The sequence below is a fragment of the Dermacentor andersoni genome, chromosome 4 (genome assembly GCF_023375885.2).
Source record: "Dermacentor andersoni chromosome 4, qqDerAnde1_hic_scaffold, whole genome shotgun sequence".
Lineage (NCBI taxonomy): Eukaryota > Metazoa > Arthropoda > Arachnida > Ixodida > Ixodidae > Dermacentor > Dermacentor andersoni.
Window position 1 is genome coordinate 53351964 of NC_092817.1, and position 18279 is coordinate 53370242.

General features: G+C 51.5%; 1 protein-coding gene across 4 annotated transcripts in view; it reads left to right on the forward strand.

Moving 5' to 3' along the window:
• Positions 1–290: 290 nt before the first annotated feature.
• Positions 291–18279, forward strand: part of LOC126537164 (protein brain tumor-like) — a 75049-nt gene continuing 57060 nt past the window's right edge. Inside the window, exon 1 of one of the 4 annotated variants that reach the window (XM_050184342.3) lies at positions 291–506. In XM_050184342.3, coding sequence (XP_050040299.2) covers positions 315–506 — 192 coding nt within the window. In that variant the 5' untranslated portion in view covers positions 291–314. Of the gene's footprint in view, positions 507–8653; positions 9039–10637; positions 11026–16273; positions 16761–18279 lie in introns of those variants that run through there. The other 3 variants (XM_055073770.1, XM_050184340.2, XM_050184341.3) reach the window with 3 other exon arrangements.

Genomic DNA, 18279 nt, shown 5'->3' on the forward strand with positions numbered 1-18279 from the left:
GTAATTAACTCAAGTGCATACCGGTGCCTCTCTGCTAGCAGACAAGCACAATGCATTCCTGTTATGCACAATTACGTTGACAACTGATTTACCAGACGTCGCAAGTGATGCTATTGCTCCCAGCTACGTCTCGCTGTGGCGAGGTATCGTAACATTTATCCTGCCGCTGTGGATCAGCCAGACATTGGCGACTGAGCTGGTGACAAGATATTGTCGCGTTGTGTCTAACCAATACGTCTGCATTAGTGGGGCGTCCGCAAGGTAGCTGGCACTCCATAATAAAAAGCATTCCTATCGCGATATGCTTCCACGTCATGTTGACGCTTTTGCGTTTGTGTTTCGTCTGTGTTCCCGCAGGTTCCAATGTGAGCGCCGGCTGCAGAACAGCGGGAACCCTGGACGTAGGAGAGCTCGTCGAGCTTGGAGGAGGAGGTGGAGGCGGTGGCGCCAAGGGTTCCCGTCCCAGCGACATCCTCATGGAGGCGTTGCTGGAGCCCTCCCGCGAGGTGGGCTTCGCCGCTGTGCTGCCTGTTAATGCTCAGCACGCGCGCCGTATGTGTATATGCGTGCATTTATATCCCCCATATTTTGCCATCAAATTGTTAGCGCGGCCTGCCCTGCGGCGAAGGGTCAAGGGCGACCGCGGCCGAGTCTTGCCGCAGGGAAAGCATCCAAGGATAAGCCAGCGGGTGTCCTCGTCGGCCTTTTGCTCCGTGCCTTTCTTTTTGGCGCGCGCTCTTCACCAAATGACTTGTCAAGAACAAGCCGCCAGCTGGTCACACTTTCTTTTTCTGCCATATTTTCTTCTCATTGATGCCCACACTCTCACGCGTACGTCTAGGATACGATAGGGTTATCGGCAAGGTGATACTAGGCGCCGGCCGTTCCTGACTGCGAAGCATATCGGTTAGTATTTGTAGCGCTTTATCGCACGCCCATCCGAACTGTTGCTAACGCCGCTGTACGGATCTTTTCCGCGTTGTGCTCGTAGGCCGGCCGTGCCGATTATTGGGGATGCATTTTGTGCGCCGCCATTCGGGCCGCGGACTTCATTTATCACAGCTCGTAAGTCAACAGCTTTGCAAGGTTTCACATAAACATTTGAATTTTATAATAAAGAGTGTTGTGCAGGGTTCCGCCGTAGGGGCTGAGCCATTGATTCCTGCGTCACTTCACGGAACCCAATAAACGGAATGCGAGGAGGCTGACAGAAAAGTTCCCTTGGTGCGGGCTCACGTACACCCCCTCGTTCTTTGCCGCTGCATCCTTTGACTTCTGATAAGCTGTCGTTTCCTTGTTTGATGTCTCACGACGTGTATGCAAACTGAATTGCGCTGTATCGCACAAACGTACAGGTCAGCCGGCCTTAGCCGCGAACGGCAGGCTGGCCTGTTGCTTTTCTATTTGTTTTTGAATTGGTGTGCACAGCGAACGAAGTACAACACTTCATTGGAGTGCTTTGCAACGTACCGCCGGCGAACACCGGGCCATAACCAACAATCCCAGCCGTGACTCGTATAGAGGGCTCGTAAAGCACAAAGACTAATTAATATATTTCGCTATTAATCGTGGCTACGTGCAGCCAAACTGGCGACGTCTAGGCTAGTAAGCTCCGGGTAGATGGCCTGGCCCCGTTAGCGCCCGCTGCGGAGCCAGCGCATTTGGAGCATGACTCGCAGTCCGGCGCCTTTTGTCGCCTAGTCCGCGTCGGACAAAATGCGTTTGCGTGGCGCCATCGCACGCGCGTCTCCAAAGTTGACGCAGCGGGCGTTCGCGACGTGTTGCTTTGTGGCGTATAGGAAGGTCCTAGGTCAGACGGAATCCACGGAGCCCCGTCCTGAATATCTCAACGCCGTCGGATTCGCCATCTAGGCTGTACTTCGATCGGCTTGTGAGAAATAAAATAAAATGGTCAGCGGTCGGAATAGCGTGCTTCTTTTTTTTTTTATCGGCTTGGCTGTAGTAAGAACAGTTATCGTCCGCGTGTTTCCTTTTAGAATGAATTATACTAAACGCTGCGCAGTTGCCCAGTGACTGTGTTGCACAATTCCTAACATGTTGCTGCTTCATGCTCTGCCCGCGCCATGGTGCCTCTAAAGCCGCACCCATTTGCTGCGTCGTACGGCGTCGCGGATTCACTTCCCGGCTGCATTCTTACAAAGGCGAAGTGCAAAACCTTGTGTGTTGAGATTATATGCGCGTTAAAGGATCGGAAATGCTCGAAATTATTCCGGAGCTTTCCACACGACGCCTCTCATAGATAGCCCCGATGTCGCAATCAATCAATCAATCAATCAATCAATCAATCAATCAATCAATCAATCAATCAATCAATCAATCAATCAATCAATCAGTCGATCGATCGATCAATCAATCGTGCTTCTTTATACAGGTCACTAAGAGGCACATCTTTCAGCACGCGCCAGCCTCCATTGCGCGCTTTAAGCAGCAATTGTATTCCATTAAGATATTGGTTTTTGGGCCTGTAAGAGGAAACATTGGTCGTGCTTATGGACTTGAGCGGACTGACGGTAGTGATCTGGTCGCATCACTGTTGTGACTTCGTGGCGCAGAATGAGAGACGGGCTCTGAGCAAATGAAGAGGAAACGAGAAACTCTATGCAATATGTACAAAGGTAGCATAAAATAGCGTATGTGTAGCGGTAAGAGCGCACCAGACCGACTGGGTGACTGGTAGCGACTCTTTCTCCGAACAATGGGCTGGTCTGACCTTAAATCTCCTTGCCGACCCATCGTCGGGAGGAACGGCGCTGATCGGATGCTAATGTCTCTCGCGTCACATTCCTTCATGTCGCGGGAGGTGTTGGGATTGCTGGTGCTAAGTGATACGGGACCCCTTACTTTGACCACCTGGAAGGGGTCAGCAGTTCAAAGGAACTTTGGAGGCCCGAATAGTGGCATAGAGGCAAGGCCATCGAGGGGGCAAGCAGTCCGTTGATGTTTGAAGAAGCATAGCACAAGGGCAAGCACCTCAGAAGGACGCGCGGAGTCTAGGTGTGTCTGTCTGTCTTTGGGTCGGGGCAGGGAGGAAGGGGCAGAGCGCCCGTCGCCTCGATCATAGGCACGCAGTCAGGCACAATAATCCCTAAGCTCTATCGGCAGCGCATTTCGCCAGGGGCGTGGTGAATTCTGGGCCCTGTCTACTTGCCAGAGACCGTTCGCTCGCAGGATTAAGTCGGCCATCGCGTTTGCGCAACTGTCACGGTTGTCAGCAGTGCCCTCAGGTGCCGCGCGTGATTTTTCCCGTCCGTACGATGCTCACGGGTACTTTATAGTTTACGTATGCCAGCCAAGCTACGGCCAAGGTATGGTAGCAGATACGTTTAATAGTTCACCATTTTGACATTAAACAATTTAGGCATTGCGCAGTGTTCGTGCGACGGTGCCAGTCGGTCGCATACGTGCAGATCAATTCACGTTCCGCATTAGTATGAATTACCCACCCACCCGCCTTCTCACCTCTCTTCTCGATCGAAAATGACAAAAGAAAAAAAAAATTGTACCGCGCCACTCAAGCTGCGATATCATGCAACAATGCGCAAGACTGTAGCCCGTGCGATCTGCTTCTGTTTCTCAGAGGCCAACCGTTTCTGGGGCATGGGATATATGTGGTTTCCAAACCAATGCGCCCTCTGGATAAGATGCAGATCTTGAAGGCTATGGTTTTGCTAGTTGCATGCAGCGGATGCGCCTGCAGGAGCCAGAAACAGCTCATGAACGCTGTGTTTTAGACACTACGCATAAGTTCTGCAGGCGTTAGATTTATAGCTTGTCTCTCAATATCCGTAAAGCTCGCACTCTTCCCTGAAGTCAGTCGGATTTCGAGGCTTCTGAACAGCCGGCGACCTCGGTGAGCCCTTGCCGGGCGGTCAGCGGGGGCGGAAACTGAAACTTAGCGGGTCAATAAACAATAAAGAGAAAACAATACGTTGAGCTGTATTAGTAAATGCTAATAAAAGTTGGGAGGGAAGTAACGTACGAGCAGTCATTCTTTTTAAATGCGATTAGCATTATTTGTCTACTTCAACCGTATCGAGCCTATCCATCCATCCGCCTGCCCACCCATCCACCCACCCTTTTCTCTCTCTTACGCCGACCCAGTAGCCCAAGTTTTCTACCTGCTTTGGCCAATATGAATGCTGTCGTGGTCGTTCAAGTGTCATTGTAGCTTCGTGATCTTACTCGTCATGCCGTCGCCGTCACCCCTTCTACTCCAACCCAGTGATTCAAGCTGTGTAATAGCTTGGGCCAATATGTATGTGCTCGTGGTCGTGATGCCTTCGTGGTCGTTCCAATGTCGTCATCCGACTGTCGTGGTGCTGTCTTCGTCAAGCCATCGTTGTCATACCATCATCGTCATGCCGTCGTCGTCACCCCTTCTACTCCAACCCAGTGATCCAAGCTGTGTAATAGCTTGGGCCACTAGGTATGCGCTCGTGGTGCCTTCGTGGTCGTTCCAGTGTCGTCATCCGACTGTTGTGATGCTGTCTTCGTCAAGCCATCGTCGTCACGCTGTCGTTCTATAATTGTCATCACTTCAATAACGTCATACCATAACGCCATGCCTTCGTCGTTATACCGACTTCGCCGTTCCATAGATGTCAACCTTTCTTCGTCATTTATTCTGTAACCCCACTGTTGTCATTAAGTGGTGACGGTCATTCCATTGTTGTCATTCCAACTTCGACATCCGACTCTCGTCATCAGGTCGTCGTCACGCTGTCCTTTTACCATCGTCTTCATTTCATCGTCTTTTACCATCGTCTTCACATCCCATATTGTCATGCCATCATCGTCATACTACTTTCGTTGATCCATATTCCTTGTTCGTCATTATATCGTAATCATGCCGCCGTTGTCGTGCAATCGTGGCCTTTGCGTCGCCGTCAGACAGTCGCTAATATGCAGCCATTGTCATACCGTTGTCGTCATGCCATCGTCGCCAATGCAGCTTCGTCATCCGCTTGTCATGCCGTCAACATCACGCCATTGTTGTCATAGGCTCATCGACATCTCATTTTCCCCATGTCGTCGTTATACCATCATCATTTAAGAATCGACATCTTATTGTCGTCATGCCGTCGTCATTATACAGATTGTATCCCTTTCATGGACGCCATTCCTTTGTCATTCCATCGTCATCACTGCGTCAACATCATACAGTCGTCATGCCTCCATGCTCATGGGTGACCTTGGCAACGAAGTGCCATAGCAAAGTGGGACGATATCGGTGGATGTGGCACATAACCGAAGCAACGAGTTTCAGAATTACTACTACATGTGTTAAATAAACGTGAGCTCAGGAATACGATGTGTCACTACATTGCTCGAATGCTAATCGCTTTACCCTCGACAGTAATCGTAAGACGAGTTTTGCCGTAATCTTTTTAGTAACTGGTCACTGTAATCTAAAGCAGTTTTGAAAGAAGAACTTTTAATTTTAATCGGTTACTATATTTCGGTAACGTGTACAAGTCTGATCCTAGCGTTCGTTTTTCTCGCTTTTCCTGTTGTGAATATCATTGCTAGATAATTATTGCACCGTGGGTTAAGTCTGAACCCCATGAGCGCGATTTTGTGCACGACAGCGACGAGCGACGGATCGGGCCGTCGCTTGAACAGATCGCTCGGTCTTGTCGCATGACCGCTCGGTTCTGCAAATCTAGAATTCGTCGCTCGTCGCCCGGAAGTGCTACGAGCGACTAGCCAATAGCGCGAAGCCGGAACTGGACGTACATCACTCAAGTACTACCGATCGTAGCACGGAACGAGCAAACGGTTGAATTTTTATAGTGCAAGGAAAAGAACCTACTGGAAGACCTTCAGAAATATTTTATGCTGCTTTTTACAGTAAAACACATCAACTAGTAAAGCACGCGTCACGCTAGTTTCGGCAGCCTATATTGCTGCCCTCATACCGGCAACACTGGGGAGATGTCGCTCGAAGTCATCGCTCGCATGGGGTACTACCAGTGATGCCACGGCTGCTGATTTATCAGTAGATCTACTGATTTTTACATTTTTCTGCTGATTCAGTGATAAAGCGCTTGAATCTACTGATTTTCTTGCTTTTCTACTGAAACGAAAGCAAAAGCTGCTACTTTTTCAGTAAAGAGTTTATATTAATGTGATGCCACCTAGAGAGCGAAAAAAAAAAAAAAAACGTGGTAGGCTCCGAGGTTAACATACATTCTTGCGTTTCCAGACTCAATCGTGGCGCTACCTCTGTCTTTGAGCAAAGTGGGGAAAAGGCATAGAGTTTCTAAATAAACAATATGAAACTCTATGGGAAAAGGTGAGGCGGTGAACTCGTGAAAGTGGGTGCACTACCGTACCCCATAGCTATGAAACCACCGTCATCATCATCATGATCAAGCTATTTTTATGTCCACTGCAGCACGGAGGCCTCTCCCAGCGATCTCCAATTACTCCTGTCTGAAAGATACTATACTCTAAAGCTTTCAGGTACTAACTACCATCTGACGCCTTTGAATAGGCCATCGGAGGGCTTCACTGTTTTTAAATTCGTGTTTGACAATCTCTCTCTGGATCCCCGGGTTTTTCAAAAGTGTCGCCAAGAATCTCGGGGTCAATTTTTGTACTATTTCTTAGAAGCTACAATACTACAACAGAGTACTAATATAAGTGCTGAATTCGTGGGCTCATAAACTGAGTGCAAAAATCGAAATTAAAAATTTACTGATTTCTACTGATTTTTCGCGAAAAAAATCTACTACAATTTTTTTGTGTCGTGGCAACACTGGGTACTACTTGTAGGCGACGAGCGAACGCAACCGCCATCTCCATCGCGTTGCTTGTCGCTTGTCGCGCGCAAGATCGCTTGTATGGAGTTTATACTTTCTCTCGCTTAGGCCCTTGCTGCACACAGTAGTCAGTGACATAATCGCCGAAGGCGGTGCAACAGCAACCTTAACAACAATAAAAGAAGAAAGAAGGACACGTACAAGTTTACTTCAAAATGCGGCTGATGTGACGCCGCGTAAGGCGGACACCAATGCACGAAAAGCAGTCTGCAGGTCATAGTGCTATATCAAACCGGTGGCGGAATACTAACACACATTTAACAGTCGACATTACTGTGTACATTACCACCGCATGCTGAACAAACCAGGTACAGCCGCCGTCAGACTTAAACCGAACAACGAAGACATTTCCAGCAGATTAAACTTAACAAACGTGGCTGCAAGGATCAAGCATCGTATGCTTTGAAAGCAAGGCATATGAGCTATCGCATTCAAGGCACCCCCGGCCGGAAATCTATAGCACCGTCCGCAGGAGAAGCAAGAAGGTGCCCAAGGCGTGTTATGGTTAAGTAAGGCGGATACTGTACGCTGATTTTAGTTACAGCACGACAAGACGAATGCCTTGCACGACGCAGTATTAGTATACGCCTAGAATGCGCTCGCTTCCGGCGCCATACGCGCGGCCGAAGCACCGGGCGTGTCGCGCGGGGTTGTTGACGAGTTTCCGCATATGCGGCTCGCACGCGCCGACAGGGGCAGAAGCGCGGCCGCCGGGCGCCTTCGATCGGGTGGGCCGGGGCCCCAGGCGTGGGTGACGCCGGGAAAAAACTCGCGCGGGCCGCGGGCTGCGGCAGCGAGTGATTCAGAGCCCGCGTGCATTCGCCGGACGGGCCGAAACGCTCGTCATCGGCTCTGGCGTCGCTGTCGCCGCTAGGGGGGTCCGAACGGCGCGGCGCGCACAACTCGACTCTTGACGCCTTGCGCGCGCGCTTCTGTCTTGCGTTCACTCAACGAAAAGCGCGGGAAGCTCGCTCGCCGTCGCGCACCGCGTGCTCAAAGACTCGGAAAGGCGTGCGCGTTTTCCAGCTGTCGGTGACGAACGTTGTTCGTGTGTGTGTGCGTCTTTTTCTTTTTTTAAGTTGGTTTCGCTCGCTGCGTCTCTGTTGCCTGTCCGGGGACTTCGTAGGCCCGCGAAGTGCTGGGCGCTTCTCTGCCGCGCAACTACGACGCGTGTGGAAGTAAACGCTGTTGCTCTGCGCGGACAGGTAAGGCGTGTTAGTCGTTGGAGCTCGACTGCATTTTTTTTTAATCCTCTCATTTTCCTATCTACCGGTTTCGATTTGTATAAAAGCCCGGTGCTATTCCTCTTTTCTAACCGTCGAGGGAAGTGAGATAAACGCGGACGTTGCTGGCGCTCTTGTCTTTCACGTGCATCAGGGATCATTACTACTAGATAATTACTAAGTAGATAATTATGTTTGAGCTAGGTGTCTTATTCCTGCTCGGGATTGCCTAGCAAACATTTGGTTGAGATCAGTCTCGTTTAAACAGTATTGAGCGTTAGGATACGAAAACAAAAGTTTTCTGATAAAAGGTATGTCTGGCAGTGCACGCAATACCCTTTCTGATGGACGCGCATTGGCACCTATAAACATTGGCACTATAACCCTCTATGTTGGCACGGGTGCTACCTTCGTAACTAAGAACTTGCCCCCGCCCAGTCTACTACTACTACTAATTACTACCATTACTTAAGATAAAAGGCAGCAATGCAGGGATAGTGCTAAATTATTTCGGTTATTGCTTTACTGCCCCGAATTCGCGATTTCTTTTTTTCGTTCGCAGTGAAAGGTGCAAATCATTGACGATAGAGGTGGCCAGGGATATCGTGAGTTAACACGTTAACGCCCCTTTGTTGTTATGTATCCTGCGACGTCTTCATATAACGTAACCGGCAATCAGCTCTTCAGAGCGTGCGAACATTTGTCTTTTGTTCTGCATTTGTTATAGGTGGCTGGGGCATCTACATGAGCGGTGCTTAAAAAACAAAGGAAAAGGAGTGCTTTTTCTCGAAACGCACCTGCGCTTGGCGTTGTAACTGCGCAACTTTCAACGGGGGAAGAGCGCACGGTTTTGCGGACGTCGGGAGGGCGCCATCAACAGCTGTTCTGGGCAGCGATGACCCGTTTCTATGCCGGCCATCACCATCCCCATTGGGACCATGCAACAGCGCTTCAGCGGCAGCATTTATTGGTGCGTGCACTTCTCCACGTATTGATATCTGTATACACGTAAATGGAAGAGTTCTGACGTCATCAGCATGCTGTTGAGCAGAATGTGGAGGTTCCTGTATGCAGCTCTGCCTGCTAGTTCCTTAACCTGTACTGCGTTGATCTGTCGCTACCGAAGCTTATTAATTGTGACACTAGTATATGGGTTAATATTAAGAAACACTGGACAGGTTGACATCTCCGGGAGGAGGCGCCGATTTCTGCATTGTGTTGGCATTAAATGAGTGCAATAGGGCATACAGAAAAGGAAGAAAATGGAGAGAAGGATTCGTTATGCATGACCGTGGGACGAAACATGTTGAGGCAGAAACGTGCGAAAACACATTGCGCCATTCAAATCGCACACCGTTTTGCTTGCACCGCTATCGTCAGCGCCGTTTCACCCTCGGAACGTGGCGGTGTCGAGGTAACACAGGAAGGACGTGGTTGCTTAACGTGCATTCCGCGCTCACTTGAACGTCGTAAAAAAGGGCGCGAATCTTGTGGAAAAGCTGCGATCGATCGATATTCCAGTTGTTGCTTTTGCTATTCGAAGGTGTGTTAGCCGCCATGGCAGTATAGATGACCTGAAACTATTGCAGTTTTGAACACTTTTCTCCGATCTGTTTCAAGATAATGCGGTCTCACAAACGACGGCAGCTATCTGCGGTAAAGGCAACTGCGTGGCCAGGAGCGTGATAGTGTCAATATATACGCGTCTCTTAGGGTATTATGTTGGCTCAAGTGCCAGAACCGGACTATCTGGAAGCTGAGTAGAAAACTAACCTGCTTGCTCAAACGCTGGTCATGCAGACGTCATCAGGTTTTTAACTGAGGGTGCGCACTGAAGAGGAACGATAATCAAAATGAATGAATGTGTCGCAACTGTGCAATTTTCTCATTCGTGTGGTTTAAGTCTTATTGTTTTGACTATTTTACATTTCTTTCGGTGCCTATTAATCTGTTAGTCATGCACTTTGCCTCGAATAAAGTTACCGACCGCTACCACTTGAGCGGAGAAAAATAAATATATGTAACCTGTTGTAAACCTCTCGCAGAAGGTAGCAATAAATTTCAGCGTCGGTCACGTTCCACGCAACTAACTGGATGCGTGCGCAGGTGGTTTTGAATATACGCACACAGATTGCGTCGTGCTATCGTAGTCGCCGCCGCTACGCGTTTTGGTGAAACCATGTCGAGACTGCGGAACAAATTTTCGTAGTCGCATTTGGGAACAAGAAAACTTCGAGTATTTGGTTACTCGTGTGGTGTGTTGGTCGCGTGGAGAGAGGGGCACCAACAGATTGTGAGAAGACAGAGAGTAGTACGACGTCACTTCCCATCACGTGGCCCGGTGTTTTGGAGGGACGCTTCCGGTAGAGGGCGCCGCGGCTGCGGCCCTCTGAACGAGGGCGAGAGGGAACGACCCCTGCGAAGGGAGGACCGGCGCTGCTGCCTTGCTGCTGCTGTTGGCGCAGCGGCGTGCGTTGTGGAGCGGTGGCCCTCTCCCCCCGCGCTCCCTTCTTTCGCGCACTCGCGTTTGGCCCCTCCCTCTCCACTCGGCAGGAGTTGAAACCGGCCGAGTAGTTCGCTCGAAGGTGCACGTCCGCGCGGAAGCCCTGCGCTTGCTGTCGTTGTCCGGACCGCCGCTGCGGCCGTTGTTGTCCGAGAGAGAGACGCGTGCTGGTGTATGTGCGTGCGCTCGCTTGCCTGTCGCTGAAGCCCAACAGCCCCCGATCGAGGAGTCTCATTTGTGTCGACGAGGATGTGTCGCCACCGCCGTGCCCGGAGGCCCCGTCGCGGATGCGGTGATTGGTGACGACGACAGGCGCAGACCCCACCGCGAGCTCACACGAGACCGTTTGTTGCTGTCGCCGCCGACGCGCTTTCTTCACTACGTGACCCCCTGTATGTGCGTTCTGTGCGACCAGGCCGCGGACGCGGACATGCTCTCAGAAGTGGACCTCATGGTAAGTGTGCGCTGGTGCTGGCGCGCCCACCACACCGCACATCACGTGTGCTTTGCTGTGCTGGGCGGCGCTCGCGGCTCGAGAACTCGCTGACGCTTCCGGCGGCGGTCACGGCCCTTTGTCCGCAGCAGCCGCGGGCCGTCGCGGAGCGTCCGGTTCGAACTTGTCCCGCGCCGTGTTTGCGTGGGCCGGCGGTGTGCGGGCAAGCCGTGCTGCTCTTTCCCACCCCTGGACGCGTCTGGTGGCAGCCGCGTGTTGACCTGGCACGATCAAGGGTCAAGGATATTGTGACCTTGTACGGAACAGTGACCTTGGCTGGCCGTGGTCTCTGGTTGCGGGGTCGACGCTCCTCCCCCCCCCCCCAATTGCGTGGGCCTTTCTTAGGCCGCATGATTGTTCGCGTTTCCAGCGCGAACCTAAAGGGAGAGAGGGAAGAGGGCGGCTGCACCATGTGTGGATTGTCAGGCGTCAACCGTCACTTGCATGTGTCGTGTGATGGTGCTTTGTCTCCGATTGCAACACGGTCGCACGAGCTTGCTTACATGTGATGGCTGCGGGAATGGACTCGTATGAAGTTTTCATATTTCTGAGTCTTTCCTACGCTTCAAGAGAAACGCGGGGCGTTTGCTGTCACAAATTTGCTACTTAGGTCGACACTCAGTGTGACATCACGGAACTCTTCGCAAAAATGAGCTGAAATCCGCACGTTTGCTTTTTCTGTTTCTGTGCACGTGATTATCCCGAATGTTGAAGTCGCGATTGTATTTTCAGTGAAGTTTCATATAGCATTCAATGCACGACTGATATACGGGACGGTGTTAACACGGGCGAATTTGGAAACATTTCCGCTTGCAAAGATAACTGACATACAGCCCGAGTAACTGTTTTAATTCATTTCAGCCGCGTAGACGATACGAATGTGCGGGCAGTCCGACCAGGATTGTAATGCGACTCGGGCAAACTCGGAACGAACGTTAACTTGACAACAAAAGTTGTGATAAGGGACGGCCTCACATGAAATATCTGTGTAGCAGGCGCTTCGGGTCGTTAACTGTCCTCGTGTTCTGTTTGTGTGCGGTAGTCGGATGTCGATTGTACGTCTGCTTTCTCTAATCTAATCTGGTAGAAACATGCATAGAGACAGAATGGGACTTACTGTAAGCGTTATTGCCGCACGCGATAATGGCAGGTAATCATGAGATGGAAAACATTGTCGTTTACCTTATTGATATTTTTCTTTCGGAAATAGCCGCGATAGCTACTGCCAGCAACTTTTCCAAAGCTAAAGTCCACCTGCAGCCAACTGTACTCATAGTATTGCAGTCATTGTTGTACCAGCTCTGCTCTGCCGCACTTTGTTTCTTGTACACAACTTCAAATTATGGTGGTGGTGGTGATGTCGCAGTAGGCGAGGTTAGCCGAGCATACATAGCCGGCAATTGTTCTGCCTGAGCCTCCTATGAGTTGAGATGAGGGGTGTGTCACCAGGTGTCGATGAGCCCCGTATCTCGCAGGAATGCAATCAGCAGTCGTTGCACACTTTTCCTGATTGCCGAGGGCCCTCCGGGGAAAATGACGTCTTCAAAAGTCCTGTGTGTAAGAGCACTCTTTTGCAGGTGTCGGAGTGCGGGCATACCAAACTGTAATGTTCAATGTCGCCGACATCACCACAGGAGGTACAGAGTGGGGAAGCGCAACGTCCAGTGTTGGAAAATCCAAGCCGGGGTGTTCGCGGAGTCGGTTCTGTTGCGGTACAACAGCGTCGCTTCCTCACGAATAAGTCCATGATCACACAGGCTTGATGTGGGGTATTGTGGATCGCCCGACAGTGATGTTCGCGTCAGTATCTCTCGTTTCAATGCACGAATGGAGCAATCACTAGCAGGTCATTACTCGTTTCCGTGCCGTTATATGCGTGATTTGGCGCAGATAACGTCTAAGCGCAACCGCATAGTCGCGCCGCTTCAGTACAGTAAAGTCTAACGCCTCTACAACGAACTGACTGTACAACGAATTAATAAATCTGACCCCACTCGATTGTGAGCTGTGCGACGCGTGACCTTTACAACGAAGTGACCTGTATAACGAATGGTTTCAACCAAAACTTCGTTATAAAGGAGTTCGACTGTAAATGTCGACCGTGTCACCACTTGTCAACTGCTACAGCAGTTGACTACAGTGGTCTACTGCTGTAGCAGTAGAATACTGCTACAGTAGTAGACGAAGTTAGATTCTTGCAAGTGCACGTGCTGTCGCATATGTTGCATATTGGTCTATGTGTACAGAGCTGTGCATACAGGTTGAAGGAACCCCAAGTGGTCTAAATGAATCCAGTACATTCCACTTCTATACGGCGTCTCTCTGAGCCGGTGTGTTACGCCGGGGCGTGAAACCCGATTGATCAATCACATTAGTTTAACAAGCTTGTCCTTCACGCAACCTATGTTGTAGGAAACGTTTGTGAACCACTCATATAAGTGCCAGCGGGCTCTGACTGGGCTAGTCCTGCCCGCCTATAATAGAACACCTTTCCATCCGCCACCGCCCCTCTCGATGGCAGAATTCACGAGCCATAACCCGCTAACGTTTAAACAAAGCGGCGCCGGCTGCGTCCAAGCCGGACTCCCTGTAGGTGCATTGACATGCTGTGAAGACGTTTCCTCCTCCCTGCAACAGCAGCAGCCAGGCCCGTTATCGTGGCGAGTGTGCAGAGGAGCGCGGCTGCCTCCTCCCACGGCCCCGTCGGTGGGGCCCCCTTTGTCGCTCTCTGCAATCGTCGGCGGCTTGCCGAGGCGATCGCTGGAACTCGAGCAAAGGCAGGCAAGGCGCGCGGATTCTGCTTCTGAGCCCTGCCCCGCGGCGGCCGGAGTTGCCCTCGAGGCCTGGGAGGAGCGTCTCATGACCTTGACACTCTGCTGGTCGTGCACCTTTTTTGGGAACTGGCGCTCTCCTTCCTACCCCCCCCCCCCCCCCCCCCACACACACTTCTGCGCTCCGGACGACGACTACGGCCTTTCTCCCTTCAGGTTTTTCTGGCAGGTTCTTGCCCCCGCCGCAGCTGCCAAAATGTTGCGCGTCCCACCCCCGGACGCGTTTTTATTTTTTTTTCCCATTTTCGCTGCTTCGCGGAATTCCTCCTCCGCACGTCTTGTTCCGTACCCTTTGTATGTAATACTTTCTTCCTTTTCGTTCAGCTATGGGCATTTCTCCTCTGCACCGCTTATGGCACCTCCGGACGCGCCTTTTTGTTCGGCGCCTCTCTTAAAAGCGCGATCTCTATTCATTCTACTGTGGAGGGAAGTGGACGTCCAAGTTGTCCATCGTAAAGGTTTTACGAGCTATAATAGGGGGAGACTTCGCACTACGCCTAACTTGTACATATATGCTGGCAAATGTGGGCAACAATGGAATGACGTGCTGGGATGGGGAGTAAAACATCCTTATTGTAACGCTCAGTCAGGATATCTTGCGTTTAGTCGATTTGCTTTTCGGCTGCCCTTCAGTAAACCGGCCGATGGTACTGTATCGCGCATTGGCGTAATACGAATTTGGTCACCCTCTTTGTTTTCCTTACGCAACGACGCTGCCAATTCTCCGCGCGCGGTTAAAAAAAGGAAACGACACAGCGCACGTTAGCGCAGCCGCGATGTCGCAAACCGAGGCGTGGCAATGCATGGCTGCGCGCTTCCGCCTCTCGCGCGCGTGTTGTGTAATGGTCCCCGTTTAAATTCTTTGTGTTGCTCTAGGCGCTCTGTGTCGTCGGGTGTGTGCGTGATATCGCAACAATGGCACCGAAACGGGCGAGGGTTGGTGGCCGTGCAGTGACCGCAGGGGCCAGGTTGGCAGCCTCGCGGTTTGCCCGCTTCCTGGGCTTGCGTCGCTCCCTGAGGAGGCGAAGCGGCAGCACTGACGACCGCTGCCGTTTCTTGGCGATTTTCTCTTGCGCAGCGAAGGGTTCGTTCTTCCTTGGTCGCCTGGAAGGCGGCCTTTCCAGCAGCGCGCTCTTCCTGTGTGGTGCTGCCGCCCTCTCTTCGGGAGCGCTGCCCTCCTCGCGTGTGCGCTAAGTGTGCGCGCGGTTCTCGCTCGCCCTCCGGCTCCCTCGGGGTCGACGGCACCGGCGAGTATCGATCGGCGTCTGGTCTGGCGCTGAGCCGACAGCAGCGCGGAGTGAGCGCGCGCGCGTTTCGACGGTCTGGGGAGCGCTCCGCCTCGTCCTAACCCTCCTCCCTTTTGCACCGTTGTCCCTGCTGCTCCTCGTTCCCCGTGGTCGCTCGCTCACTCCCTCTATCGCTCTGGCCCCGCGCTGGATACATATTCTTTTTCTCCTGGCTACTCTCTCTTCCGCTAGGCAGTGGCATTGGCCGCCGCGCCGGTCCTTCTCCTGCGCTCCTTCGTCGCGTCCGCCCTTCTTTCGCTCCTCAGAGTGGGCTCTCCTCCTCTGAAGAGTGGCTGCGCCTCCTTGCCCTCCCGTGTTTCGCGCTCTCTTTTTTCCGGCTTGCCCTTGAACTTGGAGCTGGCGAGCGTGGCGTGGCTCCCTCCTCGCCTTGCCTTTTCTCCCTCCTTGCCATCTTGTATTGCTCCCTCCGATGGCGCGAAATGCGTGGTCGCCCGCCTGCTTGATTGCACCCCTAGCGTTCATATATTCTTCAGCGTTTTAAGCCCCTCCGCGTTCAAGGTACAATTTCGTTGTATTTTCCTGAATAAGAATATATTTTTTTTTCTATCGTACGTGGTTGGGTGCCGAGGTACTACGCTGGCTTGACGGTGCTTCACCTTGCTCTACCAGCGCTTGAAGACGAAAGGGGGAATATCGCGCAGTACGCCATCACAGACGACACCCTGCTAGATTTTCCCTAGCCAGCCCGGAACATTCGAACCTAGGGAAACGCCGGGAAATGGTTGGCGCGCTTTTCATAAGAAAAAAAAACTGTCACTGTTCCGCTTTTTGGCATATGCGGTAATGCGTAATTACACTACCTACTTTCTTTTCTATTACTGTTGCCGTGTCATTAATTTGGTGCCCTTTAGTTGAAGTTCGCCTCGGCGGAAGCGGTTCCTAACCGAGCAATATCATAACTTAAGTTTCCCCTTGCCACTCGCTTGCAGTACTTCTCTGACGATAGTGTGTGTATTGTTGCTCTCCATTTGGTTGCTCATTGCATTGGCCGAAAGTTTCGTTGGTCTTCATCCTCTTTGACTGTTATCGCGACAGAAGTCAAATCGTGGCCTTTTCGGGACAGCCAGGCGAACCAAGCAAAAGCAGTATGTCGCGGAAGCCCGTGACGACCATTAGCCTCAGTGGCAATCAAAAGTAGTAGTAGTACACCTCTTCGCGGCCACGTTCTCGTTCTTTAACTGTGCCCTCAGCGAGCCGCCAGGCGGCGTTCCACCTCGAGCGTCGTCCGGGAAGCTCGCGCTACCGATGCTGCTATGCCCGCTGGGGCTGGCGCGCATCAGGGTCGTCGTTCAAATGGTCCAGTGCGAGGACATCGGCTGCTGCCGAGCTCCCATGCCTATCGACGAGGACCTTAACGTCGGTCCTTTGTGCGCTGCCAGCCCGCTCGCCGACTGCCGCAGCCACGGCCCGGTCGGCGCCTGACGGCCGCCGCACCCGCGCACGCTCGACGAGCCCGGCGCGACGATCTTGCTCCCCGGTTCCTCCGGTTCGCGTTGCCAGCGCGCCCGGGGGGCCTCCCATGAGCTGCCCGCCCACAGCAGTCTCCTGCTGTCGCTTCGTGAGTCGATGCGCCACCTGTCTGCCGTCGTCGCCGTACGGTCGGGTCTTTGTACTTCGAGAAAGAGGCGCGTCACGTTGTGTTTCGGTTTCGCTCTCTCCGTTTGACAGTTCTAGAGAAGTGCTCCTTTCGAAAGTACAGCGTGTCGTTCCCTTCTCGAAGCTTTCGGGTGAAATTTTGGGTGCGGAAATATGCAGGAAGATGGGTTACTTCGTGGTGCCACTGTTCTGTCGGGGCACAGTGGTCGACAGTGCGCATTGTGAAAACATGACGTTTTATTGATGCCCCTGTCAAGCGGGCAAGTTAAGTGCACTTACGGGGAGTCCACCTCGGCACCTTGAGTGACACTTTAGGCTACGCGGTGCTAAGCGGTAAAAATAGAGCGTACTCGCACAAAAAAAAAGGGGGGGGGGAGGCGACAGACTAGACTCATGTTTTTTGAAGATGTAGATTAAAATAAAAGAAGCTTCGAAAAAGCGATTGCTTTAGTTGTATCATAAAAACAATCTTAATCTATATTTACTCAACAAATAGAGAAAATGCTTTTATCATAATAGCCTTACAAGTCAAGGCCGGCCAAGACAAATGCCTAGCCAATCCAGAACAAGATGGCGTGCGACGAGGCGGCATTTGATCCTGCTAGAGCAGAATGTCAGCGAGTTCCGATTAGTTTGTTAAAAGCAGTTCAACAGCTAAAAGGAACTTCTGTGTCCTTTTTCTATGTATTACATTTTGTATCGTTGAAACCGCTGGCGGCAAGGCTACGCACTCGACCAGCAAAGTGCGTTCCGTGAACGCGCTCCCACCGGAGTGCACTCACAGAAGTGCTTGCGACGTTTAGATTTGGAAAAGTGCACTTAAAACCGAGTGCATTCTCCGCAAGTGCAGTTAACTTGCCCGCTTGACAGTGGTATTATTCATGTTGTAGAGGTGTGCGAATATCAACTCCTTGAATACGAATTGTAAGTATAAAATAGTCGAAGGCATATATATCATCTGCAGGAGGATTATTTATTTCGGTAAAAATGGGTATCGCGCCGGTACTAATAAGAGTCCTGAAGGACAAAAATGATTTTAAACACAGCTTTACTAATTGTCTTTAAAGAGTATTAACATGAGTGCATCGGCTAGTTGGTTGTTCATTTCAGGCGTTAACTGTGCCAAGAACACAGACAAATGTAAAACTACATTGGAAACGACGTGTCGTTCTCCGTCATTACCTTCATCTGATTTTAGTTGCACTGTTCCCACCTGAATCTGCACGAATTTCCTCTAAACAAATTTAGAGCCTCGCAGCACATCAGCTTTTTCAAGGAAATTGCTGGCTGTGTGACTAGGCTTTCGGAAACAGTTATTCACTTCGCGCGGCAAAAGTGTTATTTTCGTTTGATGCCGCGGCGGCCTAGCAGCGACGACAGCAGCCTCCAACTTACTGAAGCTGCCAGCCAGCCTTTCAGCCAGCCCCCTCTTCTCGGCAAACACTCGCATGGCAGATTCCTTGTTGTCATTGCATATTCTC